The sequence below is a fragment of the Chelonoidis abingdonii genome, chromosome 3 (genome assembly GCF_003597395.2).
Source record: "Chelonoidis abingdonii isolate Lonesome George chromosome 3, CheloAbing_2.0, whole genome shotgun sequence".
Taxonomy (NCBI): domain Eukaryota; kingdom Metazoa; phylum Chordata; order Testudines; family Testudinidae; genus Chelonoidis; species Chelonoidis abingdonii.
The window spans coordinates 131799898-131820698 of record NC_133771.1 but is presented as its reverse complement, the minus strand read 5'-3'; the positions used below and the strand labels follow the sequence as shown (position 1 = coordinate 131820698).

The following is a 20801-nucleotide window of genomic DNA, read 5'->3' as shown; positions in this document are numbered from 1 at the left end:
CTACAGGTGTCAGAGGGGAGGGAGAGCTCAGTGGTTTGAGCATTGGCCTGCTAAACCCAGGGTTGTGAGCTCAATCCTTGAGAGGGCCACCTAGAGAGCTGGGGCAAAAATCAAAACTTGGTCCTGCTAGTGAAGGCAGGAGGCTGGACTCAATGACCTTTCAAGGTCCCTTCCCATTCTAAAAGATAGGTATATCTCTAATTCTTATTAAATTAAGGGCAGCATTTGGCCTGCCAGAATTTGTATTAATAGTGGTGATTCAGAAGGCATACAGCCTGATTTTCAGATCATGCACTGAGCTTACACAGTCAGAAAAAACTCAAATTGTAAACTGAAAAAATTTGATATGAAAATATTGATACAATACATGTGAAAGCCCAAGATGCCATTTTTACAAAGTCTCTTTTAAGAGTACAAACCACTTTTAGAATTGCAAGAGGATGGACATTAAAGCAAAGTCTCCAAAGAATTCTCTCTGCATCATTCCAGACTGGGGGAAGCCAAGAGAAGATGCCCCAGCAGTTCCAGGGACTTCAGAAGTAACATTTTTGCTTCTTACCTAGCCTGCAGGAAGCAACAGTTAAAATGCAAGGTTGATTCAAACTCCGCTGAAGTCAATAGGATTCTTTCCATTCACTTCAATGGAATTTGAATCAGGCCATATCTGGGGTACATTTTAAATATAGTAGCTAATTTTACAAGACATGCAACACTGCAGTATGACAGTGTTTTTGTATCAAAGCTGGATGGGAAAACAGAAGGAAAAGAAAGAAAAAATAAAGACAGGAAGGAAGGAAAAATAGAGGATAAAGTGGGAGCAGAAACAGAGAAAATGAATCAGGCTAGTAGCTTTAGGCCTGTTGAAAAGAACCTACCATTAAAATGCTGGAGGTCTTCCCATCTGAAAGGCATTTGGGGATAGGTGAAAAAGCCCTGACTTCCACAGACAGATCCTGAGAACTAAGAAAATTGCAAACAAATGCTCCTTGTGAAGTCTCTTGCATGAGGAAGTACCTCCTTTAGAGTCCCATAAATTTTTACCTTTATTTCCTCTATATTTGATGTGCCAATGGCTTGAGTCTCTTCAGTATTTTGTTCTTTGACTTTTATGAGCTAATACTAGTCACAAGTCATACTTTCAATTGTAGCTATCAGTTATATTCAAGACAAAAACCATAAGAACCTGAAACTAACTACAGAAGGCTGCCTATTCAGGAAGCAGACTGAATTAATTTCATAAGGCATTTGAGTGGATGTGCTTTAGTGGCTTTTTCTACCTTTCCCTCACCTTATTACTTCCAGAGGCACACAGGTCACCTCTGGGATACTTGGACATAACTGTACCTCCAAGAGAGTTGTTAAGGGATCTTTGCACCAGAACAATCAATAAATCAAGCCACCTACCTAATCTAATTTGCTCTCAGAAAATTCATTTGTCTTTGGTTAATCTGAGAACGTTCTTCATCAGAAAAATATGGAGAATGTGAGACTCTTACATACAATTTGTTCTTTTCTCCTGTTTGCTAAGTGGTTGAATTGTTTCTTTTCCTAGAGGAGGAGCAGGTAAATTTCAGTCTGAATCTGTGGAGGGAAGCTTCTTTTATTTCTCCTTACTCCCTTCACTCCAGATGCCCCTTACCTATGTTAATTATTATAATTCATATGCTCTGCAGTACAATTATTACTGTGTATTATCTACACTACAGCTGCCTGCAGCATGGCATGGATCATCCCAAACCATTGAGGAAGAGGCAGCAACTGTGAAAGAAGAGTTACTGTCAGCCTCCCTCTGGACCTGTCTAGCTGACAGTGACACTCCCCGCCTCCTATAATCCCGTAGCCCCCGCTCCTCCACGGCCTTCCCTTCCCCCCAAATCATTCATCACCTCTCCCTGTAACTACCACTCACCTATCACCCCTTCCCCAGCCCGGTCCCACATCACCCCTCCCCCTCCCCACGGCCGTTACCCAAAGCCAAGCCCCGCATCACCCCACCCCCCACACACCGCTCTACGGCCGCTCCCCTTGAGGAAATAGAGGTGACGCTGCCGCCGCCGTTATTCCCCGCAGGCTGGGGGCGGGGCCGAGCGAGGCGCGCGGGGGAGGGGGGGGTGGAACAAGCGGGGCGGAGGCCGGCACCGCCCACCCATGAGGCGCACGCGGTCCCGCTCCAACTCGGGAGGGGGCAAGTGGGAAGCGATCTGGGGGTGTGGCCGGGACCTGATTCCCTGAGGGGCGGGGCAGAGACGGGGGCGGGGCTGAGGGATGTGGGAGGCAGATCGTGGCACTCGGGGGCGGCTGCCCGGAGGAGGAGGGTGGGTGCTGCTTGCCCATGGGGGTGGCCCTGCCCAGGGTCCCTGCGTATGGCAGTGGTGACACACCGGGGGGGGGGTCCACCAGGCCTGGAGCTACTCTGTAACGTAACTAGGGCCAGGCTCGGGAGCCAACCGCAGGGCTGCCAGGCAGCCTTCCACCCCAATGGAAGTACCCAATGGCACAGGTAGAAATCATTTCTTGCCCATACTGTTCTCATGGGAGGGACACAAGGGGGGCATGTGCCCTCCTCACGTGACCATCCATGTGACTCTTCCCCTCAGTGCAGGGCCCCCCAAGCTCTCCCCAGCCCCTCTGATAGCCTCCTTTGTATATACAAACATCAATATGCTTAACTACACCGCTACCCTGATGTAACACAAATTCGGATATAATGCGGTAAAGCAGTGCTCTGGCCGGGCGGGACTGCACACTCTGGCAGATCATAGCAAGTTCGATATAACGTGGTAAGATTTTTTGATTCCCGAGGACAGCACTATATTGAGGTAGCGGTGTACTCACTTTCCCCCAAATATGTAGTATTCAGTCTGTTTATCTGGAATATGGAAGTTGGGTGAGAAGTCATTTCAGCGTATGTATGACTTATTAAAAGACAAATTTTAAGTAGAACTGTATCCTAAACTGCATTATGGTATTGTACCCAAACATTGCATTTCAAGAGGGATTCAACTTCCTTTATAGGACCAGACTCCTGAAACTTTTATCAGCCCACAAACGTGGTCCATAGTCATGCCAATAGCCCCACTGTCTTCAATGGAATTGAGCAAATGATTAAGGGTTTGCAGGGTTAGGTTCCAAGTTTGTAAATTGTTATGGAGGAAACTCACAATGCCTGAACTGTCAGATGAGAAGGAGCTTGATTCGAATAAAGGTGGGCAAATGTGTGATAAGTCTTAGCTCCATTAATAAGATGAGGAAAATATTTTCAGCAAACTTCGTGGCAGATTCCTGAGGCAGCTGGCTGGTTTAAGGCTGTCAGTGTCTGGCATTAGAATCTTCACTTATAGTTCTCTCATCCACAAAGCTGGAAAATGAGGCATTTGTTTTCTCTGTTTTGCTGCTCCAGTTCCAGTTAACAAAATGCATGTTAAACTACTTTGACTGCAAAGAGGAATTTTAGGTACAGCAGGGACAACGTCTGATTCCCATCAGGCTGCAGAACTGGGCTGACATCAGAATCCAAACATCCTCTGATCAGTGCAAGCAGAGGCATTCCTCTAATGATTTGGACTTGATGTGATGCAGTATGGATGTTATGAATAATTCAGACCAATGGGGAGAAACATAACAACAAACACTTTTTAAACAACTTCCGCCCCATCACTTCTCCCCTCTTGAGGACTCCTGACCAATTTAACAGCACAATACATATGCTAACAAGCTTAAACAAACAAACAAACAAATCCTTTGTTTAAGTTTGTTAACAGCACAATATGTATGCTAAAGCGATATAAAGAATGAATGTCCTTCCCAGCTATGTTCTGCTCCTTTAAGGAGCAGAGTGCAGACCTCCCACCCCGAGGGGGAGGGGGCTAGCCCCAAGTCTTTTCGGTACCCCGTGCCCACTAAAAATCTCCTGCCGGTACTGCGTACTGGAGGGTACCGCCCTATTTGCACCCCTGGAAATACCCCTCCCCGCCCCATGTACAAACAGCTCATCGTGGTGCAGGGAGTCTCTGCTTAACACTCACATACCTGGCTGACTGTTCTTGGGTGCCTGCTGGTTGGTAGGGAACGTGGTTACAAACACTATAAAGGAGCCAATCTTTTTGCATAAAGACCCTTTTTTTCTACGTACAGTCCTTGGGCAACACTTCCAGGAGACAGACAATGTTGTCTGCTTTGTCAGCAGCCCTCACGTTTCACTCACTACATATCAGACATCAAGTAAGGAATTGCACCTTGGTAATGAGGGCAAACCGTGAGTAAGAGTGTAAGGAGGACATGGAAAATGTCATTCTTGAGGTGCTATCAACAGCCCAATCAAGCACAGCAGAAGGTGTTTTTTTGCACGGGACTTCCGCTTTAAGTGACGGTAACGTAGCAGGTGCTAGCAAGATTGCTAAGAAATCTCCAATTAATCTCACTTTCCATATATTTGAGACAAAGACCAACATTTTCAAACCTGGATTCCTAAAGGCACATTTGTAAACTTAAAAGCAGCTTGATTTTCAGTAATTCAAATCATCCACTTCAATGGAGGTTATGACTCCTTTTTTTCCCCAGATGCCTAAATGATAGATTTGGGATTTTTAACTTAAGGCACCTAGGTTTGAAAATTTTGGCCAAAGGTTCCACTTCTGCTTTTATTTAAACTCAGATTGGCTTCAAAGAGAGCAAGCTTGGATTCCACAGGAATTTATCAAGTCACTTCGTTGTTGAGGAGTATTTCATTCGCTTTCATTTCTTTATTATGGCTGAGTCAATAAAGTGATAAGTATAATGATAAAATCCTGCAGTTTGTAATTCCTGTGGCTTTTATTTTTCCTTTTGATTAATAGTGTGGGGAGGGTGTAGGAGGGTGAGGGGGTGGGAGTGATTCAATACAAAAAAATAACAGTACAGGAAGTTATACAGCTAAAAATTGTTAGCAAAGGAAAACATGAATGATGCCTCACCAATCTATTAGAATTCTTTGAGGATGTCAGCAAGCCTCTGGACAAGCATGATTTAGTTGCTATAGTGTACTTGGACTTTCAGAAAGCCTTTGACAAGTTTCCACACCAAAGGCTCTTAAGCAGAGTAAGCAGTCATGAGTAAGGCTGAGAGTTTGTCACAGAGGTCACTGAAGTTATGAATTCCGTGACTTTCCGGGACCTCCGTGACTTCTGCAGCTGCCAGTGTGGCTGGACCAGGGACTGCCTGAGGAGTTCGGGCAGCCCCTGGGCCAGCTGACCTAGCCACTGCTAAGGCAGTCTTGGGCCATCGTCCCCTTCAATTCCCACCCCCCAGCAGCAGGATTTTGAGAGCATGTGGAAAGGGGGCTCAGGACTGGGGGTTGGGCACAGGTGGGGATGAGGCAGGCTGTGGGAGGCGCTTACCTTGGGCGGCTCCCCGGAAGCAGTGACATCCCCCTCCCTCAGCTCCTAGAAAATGGCTTTGCATGCTGCCTCTGCCTGCAGGCACCTCCCCTGCAGCTCCTATTGGCCATGGTTTCCTGCCAATGGGAGCTGTGGAGCCAGTGGTTGGGCAGCACACAGAGCTAGGAGCTAAGGGAGGGACATGTTGCCGCTTCCGGAGAGCTATGAGGAGCTGGATAGGGAGCCTGTCAGCACCGCCAATTCCTTCGCCCCACACACACACTAGTGAGGTCCAGGGCAACCCCTCCCCAAGCACCCATGGTGCCCCCAAGGCTGCTGCCCTGCCCCCACAATATTCAGTCAGGGGTATATAGTACAAGTCACAGACAGGTGGTCATGGGTTGTAAATTTTTGCTTATTGCCTATGACCTGAACATGACTTTTACTAAAAATACCCATAACTAAAACTTAGCTTTAATCATGAGCTAAGAAGGAAGGACCTCTCGTGCATCAGTATCTGGTTAAAAGGTAGGAAACAAAAGATAGGAATAAATGATCAGTTTTTAGAATGCAAAATGGTCAGTAGTGGGGTTCCCTCAAGATATGTACTGGGACCAGTGCTGTTCTGTATATTCATAAATGATCTGGAAAAGGAGTAAGTAGTGTGATGAGGTTTGCAGATGATACCAAATTACTCAAGATAGGTAAGTCTAAAGCTGATTGAAGAGGTACAAAGGCGTCTCACAAAACTGGGTGACTGAGCAACAAAATGGCAGATGAAATTCAATGTCGATAAGTGCAAAGTAATGCACCTTGGAAAACATAATCCTAACAATACATACAAAATGATGAGTTCTAAATTAGCTGTTACCCTTCAAGAAAGAGACCTTGGAGTCATCATGGATAATTTTCTGAAAACATCTGCTCAGTGTGCAACAGGAGTAAAAGAAGCTAACAGAATGTTAGGAACCATTAAGAAGGGGATAGCTAATAAAACGGAAAATATCATAATGCCACACTATAAATCCATGGTATGCCCACACCTTGAATACTAAGTTCTGTTCTGGTTTCCCCATCTCAGAAATGATGAGTTAGAATTGGAAAAGGTACAGAGAAAGACAACAAATCTGATTAGGGGTGTTGGACTTGTCGTGTTCCATACAAGGAGTGATTAAGAAGACTGGGACTGTTCATCTTAGAAAAGAGATAACTGAGGGGTGGATAGGATAGAGATCTATAAAATCATGAATGGTGTGGAAAAAGTGAGTAGGGAAGTGTTATTTACCCCTTTATATAACACAGGAATCAGGGGTTACCTCATGAAATTATTAAGCAGCAGGTTTAAAATAAATATAAGACAACATTTTTTCACACAACACAGTCTACCTTTGGAACTCATTGCCAGAGGATGTTGTGAAGGCCAAAAGTATAACTGGGTTAACAGAAGAATTAGATAAGTTCATGGAGGATAGGACCATTGATGGCTGTTAGCCAAGATGGTCAGGGACACAACCCCACACTCCAAGTGTCCCAAAACCTCTGACTGCCAGAAGCAGGGACTGGAGGAACGATGGATCACTCAACAATTTCCCTATCCTGTTCATTCCCTCCGAAAGACAGGATACTGGGCTAGATGGACCACTGGTCTGACCCAGTATTGGCATTCTTACGTATTTATAACAATGAAGATATATACGTGATAACGACACTGTGACTTCTGGGTGGCTTGCAGTTTGTATTCTGCTTATCAAGCACATAAGTATGTATTTTTGTTACTTCCCCTTGACCACTGTGTAAAGACATCTTTGAAACAAACTATGATCCATTTATTTAGCTGTCTAGCAACAAATACAGCATTGAGTTCTATAGATTTTATGTAGTCTATTTAATGATACCTACAGCTTCTAATATGCTAATCATTAGGCTACAGATCATTCCCACTGGCAGCAAACCTCAAAAAAGTTTCTTCCAAATTTTTCTGTTGAGGGGGTAGAGTTTAAACACACTCACACAGAATAAGCACACAAACCCTGCAGGATCCCTTGAGATCTGTGCAGATTTTGGTGATCCTGTGGAGCACAGCTTTATCTTCATGGAGGTTCTGTGTCTCTACACCTACTCCAGGACCCTCCCCCATTCAGTCAGACTCATTGGCGGCAAAGTTTCTCCTGCCAGCAACTATTTTAAAAGGGAGAGGCTAGGGAAGGGATAATGTGTGTCTACTCAGTCTTTTCACTCCTACTGCCTTGTTTCTTGCAGATCCCCAGTCCTTTCCTCTGTGGTCAGGGGACAGTATCAAAGTTTGTCCATCCCTCATTCCCACCCCACCTCACTTCCATACTGACTGGAGCAGATCCGGAGGGTTTCCCCTGCACAGGGGTCATAGGGGGAAAACATGGTGCCAGGATTGGAAGTCCTTCCTCAAGTTCTCTATCATTTCAAAATCATTACTCACACACTATATGCAAACCATCATGGGATTTGTGTGAAGAAAAGCACACAAAATTCAATAAGGAACTAAGTTCCCGCTAAGCTGAGTGACCGAACAGCAGGCTATCAAGGGCCATATAGGCAGGAGAGGCACCTCTTCCCCGGCCCCAGAGTTGCCGCAGCCGGGAAGAGGTGCCTCTCCCCCAGCCCTGGAGCTGCCACGGCTAACGAGAGACACCTCTCCCCAGCCCCGGAGCTGCCATGGCGAGGAGGGCTAGGGGAGTCCTCTCTCCCTGCCACAGCCCCGAGGCAGTCTGCATCCCAAACCCCTCATCCCTGGCCCCACCCCAGAGCCCACATCCCTAGCCAGAGCCCTCATCCCCTGCACCCAACCCTTTGGCCCTGAGCCCCCTCACACATCCCAAACTCCTCGGCCCCACCCCCGCCACTTATCACCTCCGTATTGGTGCACATAACAAAATTCATTCCACACATGGATGTAAAAAATTAGAGGGAACATTGATAAGGAGTTTATCTTTTTTAATATACACAGAATATGAACTATAATAAGCATATCTTATTTATACAGCTTTTTCAAACACTACCTTGGAAATCTGTTACAGTTCCAGATTCATTTGCAAAAATCATAGAAGTAATATTAAACACATTTTAAATGATATTTTCTACTATAAACAGCAAAATACAGTTCAAAATCTTGTATCTAATGATAGGGGAAGGAGGAAACATTGAATAGGCTTTATAATACAGCTTTTAAAATGAATAAGGAATTTTCAGTGTAGGAAAGTGACTCTGTTTCAGCTATTTAACATCAGGATAATGAAGATGGAACTGTATTATTTTTCTGCCAATCTGTTATCAAACTTTTATTTGCTGGAATTTCTACTAGTAAGAATGCTTTGCTATATATGAGTAAATCTATGTATTTATATATATATATATATTTGTATTTTGTATCATGTTTGTATAATTTACAGTTAATTAACAATAAAAGCCATATCTAATTTCCAAATTTGAAGAGATAGTCAGAAAAATCAGACTGATGTCTATAAAATCAAGACTGGTGTAGATAAGGTAGATAAGGAAGTATTGTTTACTACTTCTGATAACACAAGAAGTAGGGGTCACCAAATGAAATTAATAGGCAGCAGGTTTAAAACAAATAAAAGGAAGTATTCTTTCACATAACGCACAGTCAACCTGTGGAACTGCTTGCCAGAGGATGTTGTGAAGGCCAAGACCATAACAGGGTTCAAAAAAGACCTAGATAAGTTCATGGAGAATAGGTCCATCAATGGCTATTAGCCAGGAATGGCAGGAATGGTGTCCTACCCTGTTTGCCAGAAGCTGGGAATTAGCGACAGGGGATGGATCACTGATTACCTGTTCTGTTCATTCTCTCTGGGGTACCTGGCACTGGCCACTGTCGGAAGACAGGATACTGGGCTAGATGGACTTTTTTTTCCCCATAGTCATATCATTCTTCTGTTTATGTTAATTGTTTTGAGGGAGGGAGCTGTATATCATAGAAACTACTATTTAGGATGTTGGAAAGTCAAAATCACTAGCTGTGACATGAATAATGAGATTGGTTTGGATTGTTGAATGAATATAATCAAAGCTCCTTCATAATAATGTTGAAGTTATATTACATAGTAAAGGATGACACATTGTCACTCATAATTTCACTTGTCTGCCTTGAGTGATAGGTATCAGAACTTATCCTTGAACTCCTGGTCTTGTATTTCTTGTATCTCAGGCACCAAAGGTCCTTCATTATATTCACAAAGTAACTTCTAAATTTCACCCCAATAAAAGCGTAGAGCACTGGGTTCAAACAACAATGGAAGAAGGCCAGGACTTCTGTAATGTACTTCGCAAAGGCTATTTGCTTTTCACTATCACACAGTTTATTCAATTTACCCATATTTATTGCAGTCACAAGAAGAACCATGTTATATGGTACTTGACAAACCAGGAAAACAATCACAATTAATACAATCAGACATATTGCTTTGTTTCTTTTGGAATTCTGAGCTTTCACCAAGCTTTTGACAATGAATGCATAGCAAAATACCATAAACAGCAGAGGGATAAAAAATCCAAATAGAAGTTGCATACCCAGCAGCAATAATTTCAAAGTAGTGCCTTTTGTCTCGGTATTGGATCTGTGTTCACAAATCTGTTCTGTTTCATTGACGGAGTGGCTGTAGCTTTGACTGAATATGAAAGTGGAACAGGAAATTAAAATTGACGATATCCATACAGTCAAACAGATCAGTCTACTGTATGCTAGCGTTCTAGCCCGAAGTTTAAATGACTTTGTTGCCTGTACAATAGCAATGTATCGGTCCATACTGATAAAGGCCAAGAGCAGCATACCACAATTGAAGTTGATTGCATAAATACCTCTGGTAATTTTGCATATGAAGTCACCAAAGATCCATTTTTCAGCAGCATAATTTACTGCCCAGAATGGAAGAGTGAGAACAAACAATATGTCTGCTATGGCCATGTTGAAAAGGTATATATCTGTCATAGACTTGGGTTTTTTATATAAAGCAAAGGTCATTACTACAAAGATGTTACCCACTAAGCCTAGGACACATATAATTGAGTATGCAATTGGCAAAAATACTTTTGTGAAGTTTCTGACATCCCCCTTGTCACATGGTGATGTAATTTGATCATAATCAAATGGATAGTTTGGATAGTCTGTGTAGTTGAGTTCTACCTGCAAAAACAATACAGACAGTTAGTGTAAACATTAGTGCTCATTTCTGCAAGTTCTCTCTATTGTGTAAACAATGGAGAATTGATGGTATGAGACAGAAAGGATCAAATTCTGCTTTTAGATACATCCCGGTGTCTCAATAAAAGTCATGGAAATATTTGGCCCCAACAGTGTTTGAAAGTTAAGATACAAATACTACTCCCAGTCACTTCTCTTCCAAATCCACCTTTTCCTCATAGGGCTGCCCAGAGGTGGGGGCAAGTGGGGCAATTTGCCCCAGGCCCCGCAGGGGCCCCCACGAGAGTTTTTCGGGTCCCTTGTAGTGGGGTCCTTCACTTGCTCCGAAGGCCCAGGAAAACTCTCACAGGGCCTGGGCCCCCGGAGCTTCTTCCACTCCGGGTCTTTGGCAGTGGGGGGTCCTTCCACTCTGGGGAGAAAGGACCCCCTGCTGCCAAATTACCGCCGAAGCAGGACCCGCCGCCGATGTGCAGTCAGGTCTTAGCAGTAATTCGGCAGCAGGGGGTCTTTCCGCTCTGGGACCCGCCGCTGAAGTGCCCTGAAGACCCGCAGCGGGGATCCCCCACCGCCAAATTACCGCCGAAGACTCGGCTGCACTTCGGTGGTGGGTCCCACTTCAGAGGTAATTCGGCAGTGGCGGGCCTGGCGGCGACTCTTCAGGGCACTTCAGCGATGGGTCCCAGAGTGGAAGGACCCCCTGCCGCCGAATTACCGCCGAAGCGGGGGACCCCCGCCGCCAAAGACCGCAGACCCCCTTAGTCCTCTTGGCGGTCCTGTTTCCTCATCATCCTGACCACCAAAATCCTTGTGCACTCCAGTGATATGCTGTCAAAACTCTAACAAAGGGCTCCCTCAGAAATGTTCTGCTTCAGTTGGTGGTACACACAATGTTCTCTAAATAAAATTCTCTCTCCCCCACTGCATACTTGCACTGAGCACAGCTCAGACAATCTAGATCTTTATTGTCTTCTCCAGCATTAGATCTTTCCCACAACTGTGAAAATACACTATTTTAATCGAAGATTTTTCTCAAAATGACAGATGTGTTTGAAGGAGTCTGGAGAATAGCTGAAAAATAACTCAGAGCCTTTAAGGTCAGAAGGGACCTCATGATCATCTAGTCTGACCTCCTGCACATTGCAAGCCACAGAACCTCACCCACCCACTCCTGTGATAGACCCCTAACTATTGGCTGAGTTACTGAAGTCCTCAAATCATGGTTTAAAGACTTCAAGTTACAAAGACTCCACCATTTACATAACATGGTCTCTAACCTTGAATGTTATTTTACCATATTTACAGGTCTTTCTTCTAGCATAGTATATTTGTTGTTTTTTTTGCGCTTTAGCAATATTACTAAGAGCCAATGAAAGATCCACATTTTTTCTAGCATTCAAATTAGCACTGTACTCCTTGTAGTATTTGTTCATTGAGTTCCTGGAAATATGGTGGCCAATGAGCATAATAAAATCGTAATTGAACTATATGTGGGGGAGATAATCTTCTGGAATAGTCCACAGAACTCCGTATGAAAACTTCAGCGGGATATCCAATGACAAGACAGTCTATGAAACATCACATCATCACAAATAACTCTCATTAGTCAATCACTCCCAAGGTCATGACAATTTGTCCAGCACTTCATAGAACTGCCACTTCCAAATCAACTGTTTCATTGGTCTATTAACACACTTCACCAATACACTGCTTACCTCATTCATTTTGGTGATGTGCTTCTTCTGATGAGAAAAGAATTGGTGAGAACAGTCTTGGTATCCTCAGAGTGCCTATGCAGGAGGGAAGTGGATTGGATCAGGAGAGCAAAACAGGAAGCGTCGAGATCAAAACAAGAAATATGCAGCAACAGAGAAAACTAAGACTAACAAAATTCATCAAAATATATTGTTTTCACTGAGATGTTCTGGTTTTGATGAAGTCTTAATTGAATAGGTAGGAAGTTTTTTAAGGCAGGGGAAAGTGAGTCTTATACAGTATTCTAGAGCCTGGTGATTAGGGCATTGGCCTGTGATGTAGAAGACTCAGATTCAAGTTCCTGCTCTGACAGATTCAGAGTGATCTGGGATAAAAAACTCTGCTGGGGAGCAGGGACTTGAAACTGGGGTCTCCCCCACCACAGGCCAGTGCCTTACCCATGCACTCTCCCTTGATGTTTGTGAAAATGTTTGAAAGGTTTTGCTTTCATGCCAATGCAGAACAAAAACTAATTTCAACACTTCAGCAAGTTGCCGCGAAACAGCATTGTTCTCTGATCAACTGTAGTTGAAGGCGATAGTACTGTTGAACTGAAATTGAGTGTGTTTGTGTTGGTGAGGCAGAGTGGTAATGGACTAACACTCGGAGACTGGTATTAGTTGTGTGAATTCTCCTTAACTTATGACTTATGATTTCTTTGCTTTTCAGTATTGTGAGGAAACACACACAGTCAACCTTAACTCTAATTTAACAAACTTTTTTGTGTAGGAATTATTTGGGTTTAAAAAAAATTTGATTTTTGGAGCTGTGTGGACTGCAGACTCATTTGTGAAGGGGCTGGAGAGAGAGGCTTTCTGTGAGTGGGACTGAGGAGATGGTCTTATCTGTTTCAGACCTGGCATGCCCATTAGAGAAAGCTTTAACCAGTGCTCCAACTTCCTTTGCCTGCTTCTCAAAGTTTTAGTTGTGAAGCTGCAGGAGCCTGGAAGCCTGCAGAGTTTTGAGCCACTGGTGGAGGAAGCTTGAATACTATTTAAAGCTCTTTCTTGAAAGTATAAAGTTTCAAACCAAACAGATGTGATTGTTTAACAGGCTCCACTGTTTCCCCAGCTCTGCTTCCTGGCCAGCTACACTTTGAAGACCCTCAGATAGTCTCTATCTGCTCCTTTACATCTTGAGTAGGCACTTTCTGTCTCCATCCAGCCATTGTCATTTGTCCACTGTCCAATCTCCATTATACCAGTTGATTTTCTTGTTTGTTGTAAGTATCAGCACTCACATGCAGGACAGCTGCTCCTTCCTATGGTTTTACCAAGATGCAGGAGACAGGCTGTACCTGAGATCTTGCTTATAGTTCAGCCAATGAAGCCCTGAATTAAATAGCTGTAAGACAGTGCTATCTCTGTCAGTTTCTCCCTAGGTGATTTACCTTGCAATTATATATTAAAAACCACACACTCTGTCACAATTAATCAATGTGAAATCAATTATTTGCCACAATAGTTGTAAAATGCATCTAATAACAAATAAATTGAAAAATTGCATGCAGTGTAAATAGAAATAGTTATGGCTCAAAGTATTTACAGACCATACACTTCAATTAAAAAAAGATAACCCATGCCTTAGATTTTGGAATAATCTACAAGTCAGTCTGTTCTCAATTCTCAAAATCCAGGGATCCTGAAGATTAGGTTCATCTTCTCCCACCAAGCAAAAAATCAAAAGTGATGATATAAAAAAGTTTATAACGCAAATGAATTAACAGATTTATCTGAAAAACTCTCATAAATTACAAAAAGTAAATTCTCTCAGTTTGATGAGGATATAGAATTTAATCCCCATTTTAAATGGGGTGAATAAGGGCTGCAGTATTTAACCCTGAGCCCAAAGACTTGCCACACTTCATGCTGACTGCATTAGGAGCGAAATCAGACCCTATATAAGCAAAAATTTGTTGCGAGTAGTAATTCTTCTTAGAGGGCTCTTAACAGGCATTTGGTTAGTGTGCCTGCTTTTGGCTCTATTTTTCTATAACATATTAAGTAATTATCAGGGGTACGTTTTCATATTGATCCACTAAAAAACATAAGTTCTTTAATAGTGCTTCTATATATATATACCCACTCACATATAGTCTGTACGCTATATGTAATATAAACCCAACAACATGCTTTTGTTGTGCCATTTTTCCAGTGCATGTACCTCAGTATATTTCATTTCACTATCAACCAATACATGAATTGTCAAAAGTACTAATAAGATGCAAAGGTAAACAAGTGAATAACCTGGAATTATAACAATATAGACAGAAGAGTCTTATGGGGTGGATAAATGATAAGCTTGGGTAAGGAAGATAGATTTCTGAAAGGTAAGAAGATTTTGGATACTTCAATTAAATCAGTAGGTAACCTACAAACTTTGCTAAAAATCATCACAGCTCCACTTCTTACACTTTCCAGGTGTATGGATTAAACAGATTTGGTCAGACTACTGTTCAAATATTTGCACAGCCTTGTTTTATTTCATTACTCACCAATACAGAAAAATGAAGCGTCAGGCAAAGAGGAAGTAGGTATTCTGTTCTGTTGTGGTCACCCTCAACTTCAGTAAAAAGGCATTTGAATATTAGGAACTCGAGAAACAAGAAATAACAGCATTATTATAAGTAATGGTTAAATTCAAATGATCACCACTTCCTCCTAACATGTAACAACAGTAATCTGTTTTGCATGTAAGGGCAGAGATTCAACAACAGGTGTACTGTAGATGACAAAACTGGATGTTACATGTTTGGTCATTAGACACTATTAAAATTTTGATCGTTTTGATTAAATGGTCCTATTAGCACTGGAACCAGGGAGAATAGGCCTGTATCTAATTAAATGGCTTCATTTTTAATTAAATAGTTTCATTGTGCTTGGAACATATCATGAATTATGGCCTCTATCCTGCAAACAATTAAGCAAATACTTAACTTTATGCATAGGAGAATCCAGTTGAAGTCAATGGAGTTATTGGCAATATCTATAAAGTTAAACACATCCAAGTGTTTGCAGGATCAGGGCCTGCCGTAGTTACTTAATTGAACAGTAAATATGTTCTGAAGTACACATAAGATCTTACTACATATTGAGTTCTAAATTTTCCAAATGATGTACCTGAACTGTACTCATGCAAAATGTGCACTTGCACAGACAAAACAGGAAAATCTTTGTCCCCTATTTTTGTGCACACATTTGCTATTTATATATTCATAGCTCAGGCACAATGTTAACATTTGTTCTAATTAGCCTTTGAAGGATTTGATTTTATGTTGTATGAATTCTGGATAATATCCATGTTTATTTCCATGCATTTTATTATTCATTTATGTTAATTCAAATGTTTGCAGTAACAGGAAATTAAACACAAAATAAATCACTCAGATATGAATGATTTACTCAATGTCCTGAGTGTAAAATTGTCATAGTTTGTAATATTATTGGATGTCACCAGATGATGCTGTTTCAGTGGGCCTTACAAATTTTGTTTAAATCAATAGGAGGTTAGATCTTGGAGAAATGCTAGATATTGTGTGTGACACAGTTCTTTTTGGAAGTTGAACATACAGCAATAAAGTTGGTTCCCTACTTGATTTTCTTTGACTGGAATAATTTTATAGATGCCAGGCTGCTGTCTACAGGACATACCCACAGAATCAAACACATTGCATGGTGTCAAAACATAAAATAACTGATCAAACTATTACGTCAAAAGTCAATAATAATTTATAGTTACTATCCTAGACCTGTTTCTAAGGTCCCCTTCTCCATATAGCAGCATTAAAGGCCCTGAATGGAATTAGGTGATAGAATCCAATCCTTTGCTAACATTACTGACACAAGCACATATACTCTCTTATTAGCCCTCATCTAGTTTTTCCCTTTATATTCATACACATATTCTCATTATTACTGATAAAAACTAGGGCTGTCAAGCAATTAAAAAAATCAATCATGATTAATCATGCTGTTAAACAACAATAGAATACCATTTATTTAAAATATGTTTGGATGGTTACTACATTTTCAAATATATCAATTTCAATTGCAACACAGAATACAAAATATACAGTACTCACTTTATATTTATTTTTTATTATAAATGCACTGTAAAAATAAAAAATAGTATTTTTCAATTTACCTAACAAGTACTGTAGTGCAATCTCTTTATCATGAAAGTTGAACTTACAAATGTAAAATTACGTACAAAAAATAACTGCATTCAAAAACAAAACAATGTAGAACTTTTGAGCCTACAAGTCCGCTCAGTACTACTTCTTGTTCAGCCAATTACTAGGATAAACAAGTTTGTTTACATTTGCAGGAGATAATGCTGCCCACTTTTTCTTGCAATGTTACCTGAAAGCGAAAACAAGCATTTGCATGGCACTGTTTTAGATGGCATCACAAGATATTTATGTGCCAGATTTCATAAAGTTTCATATTTCCCTTAATGCTTCAACTACCATTCCAGAGGACATACAAATGTTTAGCATATCTAGCATGTAAATACCTTGCAACACCGGCTACAAAAGTGCCATGCAAATGCCTGTTTTCACTTTCAGGTAACATTGTAAACAAGAAGCAAGCAGCAGTATCTCCCGTAAATGTAAACAAACCTGTTTGTCTTAGTGATTGGCAGAATAAAAAGTTGGACTGAGTGGACTTCTAGGCTGTAAAGTTTTACACAGTTTTGTTTTTGACTACAGTTATGTAACAAAAAAAAATCTGCATTTGTAAGTTACACTTTCATGCTAAAGAGATTGTACTTCACTACTTGTATGAAGTGAATTGAAAAATACTATTTCTTTTGTTTATCATTTTTACAGTGCGTATATTTGTAATCAAAATAATAATATAATGTGAGCACTATGCACTTTCTATTCTTTTTTGTAATTGAAATCAATATTGAAAATGTAGAAAAACATCCACAAATATTTAATAAATTTCAATTGGTATTCTATTGTTATAACTGCGATTAATCATTGAGTTAATTGCGCGAGTTAACTGTGATTAATTGACAGCCCTAATGCAAAATTTCCTTCAGTTTTTGATGTGTGAATATGCATATCAAACAAAAAAGGGGTGAAATTAATTTGTGATTTGACTCAATTGACTTCAATGGAGTCATTTTGGGGATGAATTTAGTCACTTGACATTGTACCGTCTATCCCAAAGTTCCATTTGGATAGGCCTGTGGCAGATTATTAAAGTCATAAAATGGTTGAGAGACTGACCCAGTGTCTAGTGGAGATTGAGGCATGGAAGAGAGAAAGATGTCTGGATTGAGGCTCAGCCAAGACAGAAGTGATGTTGGTAGGCTGGGAGAAACAACTGGAAAAAATGGCAGAGATACCTGCCTCTAAATTCAATTGTCGTTAGTCACTTGAGTTTATAACACAGGGCTTTGCTAGGGCCAATAGCTGCATTTAGAAAATCAAATGGGAGCAGTGGTTCCCAAGGTATTTTACCCTCTATGCCTGGTCTGACAGGTGTGACCGTATGGAAGCTTGCTCCCACTATCCATGTCTTTGTCGCTTCCAGGTTAGATTACTACAGTGCACTTTATATGAGAATATATCTTAAAACAGTTTGTCAGCTGGAACCTGATGCAGAAGGTGGCTGCTTGGTTTGTAGGTACAGCATCCTTTAGAAAGCACATAACGCCTGTGCAATGCTATCTGCACTGATTACTTGTGAGCTTACAGATAGATTTAACGATGCTGGTTTTAAATGATTTAGCCCTAAATGATCTAAAGCCAGTCTATCTGAGTGACGGTCTCCCATCCTATGAAACACTGCCACAGTTGTGGTCAGCAGAGGTACTGATATGAGTTCACCCTCGATATAACAGAAAAGGTGACTAAGGCCTGGTCTACACTACGCTGTTAAACCGATTTTAACAGCGTTAAATCAATTTAATGCTGCACCCATCCACACTACACTGCTCTTTATATCGATTTAAAGGGCTCTTTAAATCGATTTCTGTAATCCTACAAAACGAGAGGAGTAATGCTAAAATCGATATTACTATATTGGAATAGTGTTAGTGTGGACGGAAATCGACATTATTGGCCTCATTATTTTACAGTAGCTACCCACAGTGCAGTGCTCCAGAAATCGATGCTAGCCTTGGACCATGGACGCACACCACCGAATTAATATGCCTAGTGTGGACGCGCACAATCGACTTCATAATATCTGTTTTATAAGATCGGTTTAAGCTAATTCGAATTTATCCTGTAGTGTAGACGTAGCCTAAGAGGCTAACAGAATGCAGAATGGCTCCAGGGCTCTGAAATAGCCTGATTTAGTGACTTTCATGGCATGTGCAAGGGCCCATTTGTTTCACCTGGCCTTTGAAGAGGGGTAGATGGAGCGAGACACTGTCCAGTGACTGACGAGGGATAGTATTTAAGCACACGTTAATGGTGTGTTAGAATGCATGAGCTGAGCATATTGCATTTTTGTTTTGTATGTTTAGATAACTGGCATGGTCTCCACAGCTTGTGGATGGGTGTTTTCTACTTATTGCAAAAATAAAAATAAAAAATTGTAGATACACTAATCTACTCTGTATAATGTATTTGTTTTATGATGTATAAAAATGAACTCATCATTAAAATGTCACAATCTTGTCAGTAAATTAGGTCCCCAAAGGCCTGTTTTAACAGCTGTTAAACTTGTTTTATTAAGAACAAATGAAACCTACAGTTATTACAATCAAGAAATTAAGCAGCTTGGTTAAAAAAAGCTTTTCCTTAAGATCTCATTTGCCAATACTTTTTTTTTAGATTGTTTATTCTGTTTTGCTGTCTAGTGAATAGTTGCATTTCCAAAGGGTCTGATCCAAAACTCACCGAAGTCAATAGAAGTCTTTCAGTAGCTTCACTGGGCTTTGGATCGGGCTCATAATGTGGTTTCTGGACTGTTCTGGAGATATAAATACTAGTTTTATTTCTAATGCTCTTGCTTCTGAAGTATCAAGCTATAGCATATAACCTCCTCAGTCACTAACAGTTTACATGAAAGTAGCATGTGAAAATGTTTTCATAATGCTGATAGAAATTATTTTCTTTCTAATAAATTATTATAAAATATTTTAAAAATCCCTAATAGGAAATTCTGTTACCTTTTACAATGCATTTGTAAACTGAGGTATAGACAGTTATTATACCAAGTCTTTATTATGGGTAATAGCATGTCTTTGAGGAACTTGCTAAAGAGTAAAGCAGTTTCTATTAATATATAAAACAGATCCCTTGATTCATAACAATCTTGCTTGCCATATTAAAATTTTGGCCCTGATCCTGCCATGATCCTGGCTCACAGAGTGCATTGCAGGATAGGGGTCTTTAACATTTTTACCTTGCCATTAGAAAACTTTTGACAACTTTGGAACGAAAAGGTGATTGTAATTCTTTCAGAGTCGACTTCATTACACAAAGCCAACTCCAGTTCACCTCACTGCTGTGAGTAGTATGATCAGCTTCAGTGGGATTACTCACATGAGTAAAGTAAGCAAGATATGGTAATGGTAATGATTTATATTCTTCTAAACTGGATACATAACTCAATAAATGTGCTAGTTTTTAGTCCAAATCTGACGAAGTGGGTATTCACCCACGAAAGCTCATGCTCCAAAATGTCTGTTAGTCTATAAGGCGCCACAGGATTCTCTGCTACTTTCAAATGAAGAATTCTTCTGCTAGTAACAGGCTTAATTGTCCCTATCAGGTGCTGGCCCACATTCTAAGCATTTACAAAGCAATGGTACAATTACTTTGGGAGGCAATTAAGTATTATCATCATCACTGTGCTACAGACAGAAAAACAGACCCAGAGTAGCTCCATGACTTTCCCAAAGCCACACAAGGAATTGGTGTCAGTGGTGGAGATGAGAAGTCAGAAGACACAGATTTACAATCTGAGCCCTAAGCACATTTAGTTAAAATAAGAGGGATTGTTATTGCCCATTAAGTAGACTGATCAGATGTTCAGCTTGGACACTATACAAAGCATTGCTGATTCTCTTCTGTATTCTAATATTCTCTAATTAAAGTGTAGCTTTTGCTTTTAGTCTGTAATAGACACAATTAGCAGCAATAAAAGCAGACTTTGAAAATGAAGAATTAACTCCATTTTCATTGGCTAAGGTAGCTAGTCCGACTTACCACCACTGCACATCTTCTTTTGACCCATTTATTAAATCCAGACAGCCGTTCAAGCAGACACTAAACTTCTTCAAAGTGTTGTAAGAAGAGAGGTTTTTTTTTCTTTTTAAGACAGCTTACTAAAAATCTGCATGTTATGCAAATGAAACCCCCACACTGTCCTATATTTCAGTTTGAAAGGAAACTTACTCTCATTTTACTAATATGGTTATTGTGGTTTGTCAAATCTCACCACCTGTGAGCTGTCTGCCACCACTAACTGAATAAAGAAAATATAAAAGGTAAGAAAAATACTGTGTATGTTATGCAAATGAAACCC

The 20801-nt window shown here is 40.8% G+C and overlaps 1 protein-coding gene and 1 long non-coding RNA gene across 2 annotated transcripts; both read right to left on the bottom strand.

Annotated features, from left to right (window-relative positions):
- Positions 1-8340: 8340 nt before the first annotated feature.
- On the bottom strand, positions 8341-11984 carry LOC142045779 (C-C chemokine receptor type 6-like). The gene is made up of 2 exons (XM_075064572.1): positions 11829-11984; positions 8341-10536 (listed from the first exon to the last, which is right to left on the bottom strand). The coding sequence occupies exons 1-2, from the start codon at positions 11982-11984 to the stop codon at positions 9451-9453; spliced, it is 1242 nt and encodes a 413-aa protein (XP_074920673.1). The 3' UTR covers positions 8341-9450.
- A 279-nt stretch (positions 11985-12263) lies between these two features.
- LOC116825471 (uncharacterized) lies at positions 12264-20542 on the bottom strand. The gene is made up of 3 exons (XR_012655435.1): positions 20483-20542; positions 14801-14899; positions 12264-12341 (listed from the first exon to the last, which is right to left on the bottom strand). It is a non-coding gene; the product is annotated as an uncharacterized LOC116825471 (long non-coding RNA).
- Between the last annotated feature and the right edge of the window lie 259 nt (positions 20543-20801).